This window comes from Muntiacus reevesi, chromosome 13 (genome assembly GCF_963930625.1).
Source record: "Muntiacus reevesi chromosome 13, mMunRee1.1, whole genome shotgun sequence".
Classification (NCBI taxonomy): Eukaryota; Metazoa; Chordata; class Mammalia; order Artiodactyla; family Cervidae; genus Muntiacus; species Muntiacus reevesi.
The window spans coordinates 68156533-68168959 of NC_089261.1; the positions used below are offsets into that span (position 1 = coordinate 68156533).

At 39.9% G+C, this 12427-nt stretch overlaps 1 protein-coding gene across 8 annotated transcripts in view; it reads right to left on the minus strand.

Annotated features, from left to right (window-relative positions):
• Nucleotides 1–10528, minus strand: part of MAP9 (microtubule associated protein 9) — a 51658-nt gene extending 41130 nt beyond the window's left edge. For 7 of the 8 annotated variants that reach the window (XM_065904123.1, XM_065904124.1, XM_065904121.1 and 4 more), the window contains exons 1-4: nucleotides 10411–10528; nucleotides 9462–9607; nucleotides 8654–8738; nucleotides 7258–7575 (exon numbers count right to left, since the gene is read on the minus strand). In XM_065904123.1, the coding sequence (XP_065760195.1) occupies nucleotides 7258–7575; nucleotides 8654–8738; nucleotides 9462–9536 (478 nt within the window). In that variant the 5' untranslated portion in view covers nucleotides 9537–9607; nucleotides 10411–10528. Of the gene's footprint in view, nucleotides 1–7257; nucleotides 7576–8653; nucleotides 8739–9461; nucleotides 9608–10406 lie in introns of all 8 variants that reach the window. The other variant, XM_065904119.1, reaches the window with a different exon arrangement.
• Between the last annotated feature and the right edge of the window lie 1899 nt (nucleotides 10529–12427).

Here is a 12427-nt window from a genome sequence, read left to right on the forward strand (position 1 = left end):
CTACACCCCAGGTGCCACCCAACTTCCTTCTGTTTCCAAGCACCTTGCCTCTCTGTCCTGGACAAGAAGCCCACACACTTCTCTACAAAGAGCTCCAGAAAGTAAAAATAGGTCAAAAAAAATTTTTTTAATGGCTGCCATTCTGAAAGTAACTAGTATACTTACTCTTGTGAGTAGTGAACTATTTTATCAACTCTCATAGTATTATTATTTTTTTAAACAAACAAAACCATGTCTTGATTTCAGCCTTTATAAAATGAGGCAGTTCATACATCAAACCTTTATTGAGTGTCTGCTGCCAGGCCCTGTTCACATCATTCACATGAACAGATCTCAGAACCAAGACACTGGCAATGGCCCTGTCCTAGGATTTTAGAGGTTGGGGAGGAAGATGACTGCAAACAAATAAAATTATAAGACAAAGGTAAGTGCTGTAACAAGTATGAAGATGATGTCGGTACAGGGGTAGAAGAGCCAACGTCCCTGGAAAGAGGAATGGAGAACTCGACAACTTCTGAGCTGCTGTTCTGAGTCCATAAAACCTCTCCAGCAGTTATTAAAATTCCTCAGTTACTGTTTCCACTACTTCTAAGTTTAAAACAACATTCTAATGCTGGTATACTTCCAGCCCTCAAAACATAATATACAAGTTTTTTACATGAGATTTTCCCTAAATTTCACCTTATATACATATATATCCATTTCTCCACTGCCCTACCAATGTATTCTTCTGACAAAGCTGCAAAATTGAATACTTTTCTCTTTTTTACCTGGAATTGAGGTTATAAATCCTGCTTGAAGATTCTACAGTCAGACCTAATTGGAACCACTATAAATGTTTCACTGCTAATTTTAGGTATGTCCTAAATTCTGGCCAAATGTCCAATTTAAAATCTAAGAGTTATCCTAGATTCTTCCCTCAAAATCCAAAGCATCATGATACCGTATTGACTCTACCCCTAAATATCTCTCATTTATCCCACTTTCTACATCCCCACTGTCAGTTCCTTATCCAGTCTTGCCTAGATAGTGCCTCAGCAACGTTTATAAAGCACAAATCAGATCACATCACCCCCCTCCACAAAGTCCTTCAGGGGCTCCCCATCACCCAGTCCTGCAAGCTCATTGCCTCTGAACAACATAAAAGCTTTCATAGTCTTGTCCGTGGCTACCCGTGCTGCCTCGTCACCGGCATACTCCCTTGGTAATCTGTCCTGATATGCTGGGCTCACTGTCCTTCTGCAGTTGGGCCACATCTCTCTTGCCACCAAACTTTTACCCTAGTTCTTCCTTAGCCGAGGATGTCCACTTCTGGCTTCTCCTGACAAATGCTTGCTTGTCTTTGAAATCTCAGTTTAAGCAGAATATTATATAAAGCTTGATAAAAGGTTTTGAGTCTTTTTTACTGTAATAACACTTAACAGGAGATCCATTCTCTGAACAAAATTTTAAGCGCAGAATACAGTATTATTACCTAAAGGCACAAAGCCATACAGCAGAACTCTAGAACTTGTTCATCTTGCTAACTGAAACTTTACACCTTTTGACTAGCAAGTCCCATTTCCCTCTCCCTCCAGCCACTCATAACTACCATTCTTACATTGAAATCTTAACCCCAAAACTGATATATTAGGAAGTAGGACCTTTGGGAGGTGATTATGTCATAAAGGCAGACCTTCAAGAATGGAATGAGTGCCCTAAAAACAATATTCTAGAAAGTTCCCTCGCCCTTTTCACCATGTAAAGATACAATGGGTAGCCTGCAACATGGAAAATGACCCTATCCAACCATATGAGCCCTGTGACCTCAGGCTTTCATATTCCAGAGCTGTGAGAAACTGATGTTTATCGGTTATAATTCGCCCAGTTTGAAGCTTCTGGTTGTGCTGTGCCGCTAAGCTACTTCAGTCAGGTCTGACTCTTTGAGAACCCATGGACTGTGGCCCTCCAGGCCTCACTGTCCTTGGGGTTTTCCTGGCAAGAATACCGGAATGGATTGCCATTTCCTCCTCCAGAAGATCCTCCCAACCCAGGGACTGAACCTGCATCTCCTGCATTGGCAGGTGGGTTCTTTACCATTAGCACCACCTGGGAAGCCCCAGTAGTATTTGGGAAGTATTTGATTACAGCAGCCCAAATGACTAAGACAGTATTGGAGGACTGGTACTACATCTCTCATGCTGCAGTTGTAGTTACCATCACAGTGCTTGTAACAGTGAGACGTATCATACAAACAACAAATATGTGTGGGTAAATAAAATGATCTTCCTATGAACAAATGCTGAATAATAAAGTGAATAGTAAAAGCATTTAGAGCTTGCTTAATTTATGCCAGATTGCTCTAAACCCTTCAGATACATAAACTCATTTAATTGCCTCAAACCCCTTGTGGTGGTTCAACTAATGTCCCCTTTCACAGATAAATAAAATGAGGAACAAAGAGCTCATGTACCCATGGTTATAAACTCTAGTTTGTGGAATTAAAGCAGAAGCACCCTGGCTCTAATGCTAATGGAGTCAAGGTGCTCCTGTTTTAAAGTTAAAAACAGCATACACTGTAAAAGTTACTTTCTACAATCACCATCTATGTGACCATTACCTGATAAAATGAAAGCGTTTGATTGTTGTACTTTTTACAGCACACAATATAAGTCTGAATTTGGCAACATGGAGTTCATGATCTGAGCCATAGTCAGCTCCCGGTCTTGTTTTTGCTGACTGTATAGGCCTTCTCCATCTTTGACTGCAAAGAATATAATCAATCTGGTTTTGCTATTGACCATCTGGTAATGTACATGTGTAGAGTCTTCTCTTGTGCTGTCGGAAAAGGGTGTTTGCTATGACCAGAGCATTCTCTTGGCAAAACTCTATTAGCCTTTGCCCTGCTTCATTTTGTACTCCAAAGCCAAATATGCCTGTTCATCCAGTTAGGTCTTGACTTCGTACTTTTGCATTTCAGTCCCCTATAATGAAGAGGACATCTTTTTTGGGTGTTAGTTCTAAAAGGTCTTGTAGGTCTTCACAGAACCATTTAACTTCAGCTTCTTCAGCATTACCGGTTGGAGCATAGGTTTGGATTACTGAGATATTGAATGGTTGCCTTGGAAATGAACAGAGATCATTCTGTCATTTTTGAGATTACATCCAAGTACTGCATTTTGGACTCTTTTGTTGACTATGATGACTACTCCATTTCTTCTAAGGGATTCTTGCCCACAGTAGTAGATATAATGGTCATTGAAATTAAATCTGCTCATTCCAGTTCATTTTAGTTCACTGATTCCTAAAATGTCAATGCTCACTCTTGCCATCTCCTGTTTGACCACTTCCAATTTGCCTTGATACATGGACCTAACGTTCCAGGTTCCTATGCAATATTGCTCTTTACAATATCAGACGTTACTTCTATCACCGGTCACATCCACAACTGGGTGTTGTTTTTGCTTTGATTCCATCTCTTCATTCGTTCTGGAGTTATTTCTCCACTGATCTCCAGTAGCATACTGGGCACCTACTGACCTGGGGAGTTCATCTTTCAGTGTCCCATCTTTTTGCCTCTTCATACTGTTCATGGGGTTCTCAAGGCAAGAATACTGACGTGGTTTGCCATTCCCTTCTCCAGTGGACCATGTTTTGCCAGAACTCTCCGCCATGACCCATTCGTCTTGGTTGGCCCCACAGGGCATGGCTCACAGTTTCATTGAGCTAGACAAGGCTGTGGTCCTGGTGACCAGTTTGGTTAGTGTTCTGTGATTGTGGTGTTCATTCTGTTTGCCCTCTGATGGATAAGGATAAGAGGCTTATGGACGCTTCCTGATGGGACAGACTGACTGACTGAGGGAGAAACTGGGTCTTGTCGGGAGTTGGTGATTGACAGGGAAGCCTGGAGTGCTGCAGTCCATGGGTTGCAAAGAGTTGGACACGACTGAGCGACTGAACTGAACTGAACAGCAGACAAGCGAGAACAAAAGAAACTTTCAGGTTCTAATATTTTTATAAAGCATTAAATGATATTCAGCAATATCTCATGATGTTAAAAATATTGTTGTAAACGTGATAAAGAAAAAAGTCTAAAAATTTAGAGGATAGAGCTAAATTTGTTAACCACATTACTTCTTTAATGAATAAATTATTCATTTATATATTCAAATACTTAAGAAATTCTACATGCCATGCACTAACCAGCAGACTCAACTTTTTCCTTCAACTTGAGTAAGCTTGGAATAATGATTTCAAATATTTTATACCAAAATTTCACTTCCAGAAGCATCAAGTTTTCAGAAAGAGAAAAAAATGTCTATACATTATCAAAATGTCATTTCATTATCAAATATGAATGATTACTTATTTCAGTAATTATTTTTATCCTACATATACTGATTTGCAAATGGTTAATGATTGTTCAAAAATTCAGTACTGCACATTCATAATCCTGGGGCCATCTTGTGGTCAAAGTACAGCATTTCTCTTTTCATTTTAATTTGTCACAGGTTTTTAAAAAGGAATTAGATGAATTATTGCTGATTACCATAAAGTTCTAAGTATATACTTATATCTATATCAGACTAACTTTTAGCTTCTGTGGTATGCTCACAGTTTCTTATCACCTAATGAAAAGCTTTTCAGAATCAGGACAAATAGGATAAACAATCTATAAAAATAGTTTTCAAACTCATCTAGGACTAAAGAATACTACATGCTCTATCTTTCATGAAGATTCACTGTGCATGTCTTTACTAATGGTTGCAAGAAGTTCTGTCGTAAAGAAATCAGTTTAAAATTTCTATAACTGTGTTTTCCCCTTAATACAATGAACAAAGTGTGGAAACTACTGTGGGAAATGGTGATTTATTGGATTATTCACTGTTTGATTGTGTTTCCCTTCTCTCCATTTTTTATTTTACTCAGTACACTGGTAAGGTACATTTTAGCAAGTAAATTCTATTTCCTTAGACCTTGTGCTTACACTTTTGTAGAAGTTTATAGCTTGAGACATACTTCAGTGTGATGTGTGTGCTGTCATGTCTGACTCTTTGCAACCCCATGGGACTACAGCCCGCCTGCCAGGCTCCTCTGTCCATGGAACTTTCCAGGCAAGAATACTGGAGTGGGTTGCCATTTCCTCCTCCCAGGGGATCTCTCTAACCCAGGGGTCAAACCCACCTCTCCTGTGTCTCCTGCATTGGCAGCTGGATTCTTTACCACTGTGACACCTGGGTACATTGTTCAAACAATTCTGTAGGAAGGGAGAGAAAGTTTCCTCTCCTCCTCATGAGGACAGTAAAGTGAAGTGAAGCCGCTCAGTCGTGTCTAACTCTCTGTGACTCCATAGGCTGTAGCCCACCAGGCTTCTCCATCCATGGAATTTTCTAGGCAAGAGTACTGGAGTGGGTTACCATTTCCTTCTCCAGGGGACCTTCCCGACCCAGGGATCAAACCCAGGTCTCCCGCACTGTGGACAGACGCATTACTGTCTGAGCCACCAGGGAATTCCCATGAGGACAGTAGGTCAGTTCAGTTCAGTAGCTCAGTCGTGTCTGACTCTTTGCGACCCCATGAATCACAGCACGCCAGGCCTCCCTGTCCATCACCAACTCCTGGAGTTTACTCAAACTCATGTCCATCGAGTTGGTGATGCCATCCAGCCAGGCTTACCCTATTGCTAAGGTCATACATAATTAACATACAGTGGCTTTCTCCTTAGTATCATTGCTGATTCATATCTTCTCCTCATTTAAAAGTGGATAGAATTGTCAGGGGTGGAAAATGGAGTGGGTCCCTATCTGAAATAAAGCTTTGCCTGAGGTTATTAGTGCTATCTAATATATAAAGAATGAAATACTTACCAGTATTGTATTTAATGATGATATAAAGGAAAGAGGTTTTTGTGAAGGTTAGTATCAACTACTATTGTGTTCCATAAAACAGAAAAAGACTGGAAGATTCCAAATCCTTCACCTTCTATGCCCTTGTTCCTGCATGGCAGCCCAGGGGATCTCATGGCAGTTGGTACCTGCTTCACTCCATCTCTGCTCTGCTATGTCCAGAGCTCAGTAGAATTGTGGAGAAACTACTATAATGGTCACACCAGGATCTCCCCCACAGAAAACTGAGTTTTAGTGAATTTTCCTGGGGAACAGAGACACCAAATGGAGATTCTCCTTTCTTAAGGAAAGTCTGGAGGCTTAAAAGATAAGAGTAACACCACCTTTCTCCCCCACCCCAATTTCAAATATACAAATGTCACACAGATAGTCTAGCAAATGGCTGTATGGAAATGATTCTTTAAGGACTAGCCCCAATGCTGCGCTCTAACCCTAACATCTGGAGTGTGAGCTGGATTAGAAAGGATTCCACTGTAGTTACACTGCTAAAAGCAAACTCACAGGTTTAAGTGAGGCTGGATGTGGATGCTCAAAGTTCTTCCACCTCCTGCGTTCAGTCTTGCATCTCTGCTGGTGCCTGATAGGAGGCCAAAGAACTTTCAGTCATCCACATCCAGCCTCACTTAGGTCTATTACCTTCAATTCTGTTTTAAGCAGTGTAACTACAATGGAATCTTTTCTAATCAATCTCATGCTCCAGACATTAGGGTTAGAGCAGCACTGGGGCAGTCCTTAAAACAATCATTTCCATGCAGCCATTTGCCAGAATACTTGTTTGACATTTGTATATTTGAAATGGGGTTTGGAGGAGGGGAGGGAGAGGTGTTGTTGTTCTTATTATTTAAGCGTCCAGACTTTCCTGAGAATTACAGCTTTCCTCTATGGTTCTGGGTTTCCAGGGTCGCACTAGTGGTAAAGAACCTGCCTGCCAATACAGGAGACATAAGAGACATGGGTTCGATCCCTGGGTTGGGAAGATCTCCTGGAGGATGGCATGGTAACTCACCCAGTATTCTTGCCTGGAGAATCCCATGGACAGAGAAGCCTGGTGGGCTATGGTCCATAGAGTCACAAAAAGTCAGACACAGATGAAGCAACTTAGTACACACACAGGTACCCAACCTCTACACAGACAGGTCTCCAATTTATGGGCTTCCTTGGTGGTTCACATCATAAAGAATCTGCCTATAACGCAGGAGACCTGGCTTCAATCCCTGGGTTAGGAAGATCCCTTGGAGAAGGGACTGGCAACCCACTCCAGTGGGTTCTTGCCCTGAGAATTCCAGGGACAGAGGAGCCTGGCGGGCTATAATCCATGGGACTGCAGAGTCCAACAAGTTAGCGACTAGACCAAACCAAACCAACAAATTACCTGAAGGTGTACTTTTGATTGGAAGAATTCTAGGTTTAGTTTCCATTTTAATTTTCTCTTTTTCAACTTCCTGTTGTTCATTTTGAGATTCAGATAAGGGATTTACAGCTACGCCTTCACCATCATCAAGTGCAGTGTCATCGTTTTTGATAGAGACTACTGGCTCATGTTTCCTCACATCATGGCTTGATTTCTTGGTTTTCAAAAAACACAGTTTTGGAGAATTATTTTCTTCATCATCTGATATGTGAAAATTATTTGTTTTTTTCTTAATTGAATTTTCATCTACTGAGGTGTCAGAAAAATCACCTAAGGAAACTGAAAAATAGAAGAGAAAAATATTTTCAACAGTACATTTTAAAGTTTTGAAGGTTACAACAATCAAAAACAATACCTTAAAGACGAGAAATTAACTTACAACCGTGAATAGATTTGGAACCCTAAGAAAACTGCTAACTTAGGCAGTCTATAAAATAAAAATTTCAATTTCATTTATTTAAAACATACTTATTGAGTAAGAATAGTGTATCAAGTCAAGCACTGTGTTTGCTCTGAGAGAAGTCATTCAAAGATTCTTCAAAATAACAATCAGTCATAGACATTTAGATTTTGGACTGCAAAACTTATTTATTAATGTTTTTAAAAAACTTCATCATATAAAATCAAGAATATTTGTAAATGGAAGAATTAACTAATAATGTTTTACCATTAAAATTTTGGAACTGCTATTCCATCCATACCAGAGTATTAGATTTTATTATGAGAAGAATAATAAAGAATGATAACTTAACTATACAGTAATGATTTAACTATTGTTCTGGTAACTTTTACAGAGAACATTGAGAGTTAGTCACTGAATATCAAAGAATAAAACACTGAATTTCAAGTTCAGAATTTTGTATGTTTTTCTTGAGATGTGAATTGTTAATATCTTACATAACCAAAGAAACCAAATTAATCATACAGTAATGATATACTGGGTTTTTAAAACTGATTCCCTTTCACAGTCAAAAACCCTTGATTTATAAAAAGCATTATAAAAGTGATTCTGATGTACACAAAGTTCAGTTCTATGGTCCCTAATTATTACTTCACTGTAGGTCTCATAGGGTTAACCTTAAAGATGAATTCATCATCTCCAATGTAATTTACCACTGACAAGCAAATCTGCTATCAGTTAATTTTTATTTTTGTATACACATTCAGAAACCAGGACAATCATACAACTTCTTGAAAATTAAGAGTGACTTTTTATTCACTAAAAAGTTGGAGACCTAAAACCAGTGAATTCACTGGAATTTAGAATGGTGATTTTTTTTTTTTTTTTCCCAGGTTTGGGCTATACATCACTAAGGAAGCAAAAAGAAGAAATTTCTTTTCCCAAGTTCTCACATACCAATCTCATCACTGTCAAAGTCATCTGAGTATTCAGAACTTCTTTGTCTGGCTGAGCGAGCTGTAATTGCTTTTATTAGCTCGTCCTGAAATGAGATAATTAAAATCAATCTCCACCCAAATGTGTACTCTCATATGTAGAATTAATTATTGAAACAAATAATGCTTGATTAATAACTGCTTTACAGCTCAGATTTCATTCATCTAACAAATATTTACTGCAAGCCTTCTTTATGCCATGCACCCAAACTCTAAGAGGCAACACAGAACATCACAGACGACCCCTTTTTTCATGGAAGTTACAGTTAAATTAAACAAGACAGACAACACCAAGAAAATTAACGGAGGGACTCTATTTGGACCAGGTTCATTATAAACTGATATTTTGGAAGAAACTGGTATTCTTTATGATCTTTTGTTTCAGCATATTGCTATTAACAGATGTAATCAATACCATAAATGGAGAAGCTCAGTTCAAAATTGTAGTAACTGGACACAGAAAGCTTAAATGTTACTATGCTAAACCAGAAAAAAAAAATCTTTATATGAAAATGGCAATTAGAAGTTGCTATTTAACTTTCAAAAGCTAATTTAACTTTTACTATAGTAAGAACCTAGTATTTAGTTTGGTAGTCTTAAAGCCACACAGAAGGGCTGGTAATACTAGAGCCCAAATACAATCATCTGCAAAATCTCAAAAGTAGCATAAGATTTACTCCTGCTCTATACAGGGCTGCTCTAGGATTACTTTCAAGTCCAATATTCCTAATACAGGAATTACCTTGTAAAATCATTCAAAATAAAATTACCTGGAAAGTAGTTCTTTTGGTGACTTTTGGACTCTTTGTATATGCCAAAGTTGTGCTAAAAACTTCATCAGACATAGTGTGTTTTAATTCTCTACCTTTATAAAATGGCTAACAAATGATAGGAATAATTCAACCTCTGATGATGGCTGAAACACACAAAAAACAAGTCAGACATTTTTGCATGTTTGAGAATTTGTATTACTACATTTAATGCTTCCCTGACCCCCAGAAAAGTCAAACAAAAATAAGAAAAGCATCATTGAACTGCATGTTCACTTAAACAGAGTTCTTGAAAATAAATAGCAAATTCTACCAACAAACTGGTTTTCAAAGAGAAAAGAAAATTCAAACTTAAGTTATCCTAAAATAGTTTTATAACTATTTTATTATCCTAAATAAGTTTTACAATGATTGCACTCACTTGAATAATGAGCGCAATGGCTTGTTACCAATTAAAACAGAAACTTTTCCACCTCTCTTCCATTCAAAAGTATAATACTGCCTCCAAAAGAGCCATACTTATTTAAAAGGCTACTTTTATTTTAAAAATGAAAAGTCTACTTTTACTTAAAAGCCATACTTTTTAAAAGAAGACTACAGTCAGCATAAAGGATCATCTAAGAGCATCATTTAAATTTTCTTTTTTCTTTCACTCGTCCCTCTCACAAAAGTGTTAATACAATTAGATAAAACAAAATGAAGCTTTTCAAAATCAGTGTCAAACGGTCCCGTGAAGGTTTCCAGTTGCTCCAGGAGGAGACTGCCGGGCCGCCCGCTGCCCTGCGCAGCGCGCGGGGACCGCTCAGGCCCTACAAGCTGACGCCCTGCGCCTGACCGCTCGGCCCATCGCGGCCGACCCAGCAGCCGCCACTAGCCAGGCCAGAGCACAGCCGAGCGTGCCCCCGGCCCCAGTTCTCCGAGACCCGCAAGTTCCGCCTTCTGTACTCACCTGGCGTTCCTGCGGAGGGAAGCCCGCGCGCGACCCGAGAACCCAGCGGCTGGCCCTACTTGGCCTGCGCCTGGCTGCTTTCAGAGACCTGGCTTCTCAGGGAGCGAGGAGGCGGGACTAAGGACAGAGACGGGGGCGGTTGCTAGGATACAAGATCTCTGGGAGGAAGTGACTTCTCCCGCCCCAGGCCTCGGGTACCTAACACCGCCCTACAGCCCTACGTGTCACTGAGGCCACCGCCCAGAGGAAGGAAATGACGTCAGCCCTCTGGGTCTGCGGAGAAGGGTGTTTTACCTGTCGCCTGTGCTTCAGTTGTTACCTAGGAGACAGGACCCGTCCGGCTCCCTGAGAGTTGGCGCCTGCGCACCGAGAGTTGGCGCCTGCCAGTGGCGTGACGGGCTTCATCAGCGCAAAGCATATCCCTTGTTTTGCCACAGTTGTCACAGACATGAAGTTCTGTGAATCGGAGTAGTGTACTGATGGACTAACGCACTGACGGATGGGACAGAAAGGCAAGATCATGACGTTGGCAGGCTCAGGAATCAAACTGCACGTTGGAATCCTGGCGCACCTCTCTCTGTCCATGTGATCTCCTGCAAGTTAAGATCTTGTATACCTTAGTTTCCGCTTCTGTATTAAAAAGAAGAAGAAGACAATAATATTAATAGTAACCTTAATAGCCATAAAGAAAGCTGAGCGCCAAAGAATTGATGCTTTTGAACTGTGGTGTTGGAGAAGACTCTTGAGAGTCCCTTGAACTGCAAGGTGATCAAAACAGTCCATCCTAAAGGATATCAGTCCTGAATATTCATTGGAAGGACTGATGCTGAAGCTGAAACTCCAATATTTTGGACACCTGATGTGAAGAACCGACTCATTGGAAAAGACTCTGATGCTGGGAAAGATGGAAGGCAGGAGGAGAAATGGGACCACAGATGATGAGATGGTGGCATGGCATCAACGACAGGGTGGGTCGACATGAGTTTGAGCAAGCTCCTGGGTGTTGGTGATGGACAGGAAAGCCTGCCGTGCTGCCGTACATGGGGTAGCAAAGAGTCAGACCCTGAGTGACTGAACAGACGTGCCCTGGCTAACAGCGTTGCTGTGAGTACTGAACGAAGTTATGCAGATGGAATACTTGGAAGATTGCCTGGGATCGCATTCGGTCCGTGGTAGATGGCACTCTATGTAGATGGCCACCAAGGGCCTTGGTAGATGGTCACCAAGGGCCTGGGCAGAAGGCGTTCCTTGTCCACAGAGCTGAAAAGCCATCCCAAGTGCTTCTTTAATGTAAATGCTTTGTGTATGTACTCAGTGGATATTCTAGAAAAATTAAATCAGTCAACAAAATGATCTAAGAAGGCTGTGTGCTGAAAAAGTAACCAAAAATAACAGCACTTAGCTAACATAGGTAATCCTTAACAAAATAAACAAAAGAAAAAGACACTTCTTTAAAGACTTTAAAATAACAAGGATTTCTACTATTTTTTTTTAATTTAGAAGAAGCTTAATCCTAATTTAATTCTAAATTTATTATTCATTGACTAGTAAATTAAACTTGTTCTCAATATTTTCCACCACCTCTGAATTTTCTTTCACTTCAACAATTATTTATAAAGAAATCACAGTGGATACAAGTTTAATAAATCAATATGTTGAAACACTAAATGTGCATAGCAAGAAATACTAAATTTAGTTTTTTAAAAAACCAGTTCATGCTTTTAACAATATGTGCAATGCAACTTTTTAAATACAGTGTTCAGTTTATGCTTTACTAGTTTGAGAAATTTAGTTTGATCAACATTTGCTTAACTTCGATGTTTTCAAGAAATTCTTTTTTAACTTTTTACTTTGTATTGGATTATAGTTGATTATCAATGCTGTGACAGTTTCAGGTGAACAGTTAAGGGGCTCGGCTTCTCACATGCATGTATGTATTCTCCCCCAAACGCCCCTTCCATCCAAGCTGCTACATTACGTTGAGCAGTGTTCCATGTGCTATACAGTAAGTGGGTTG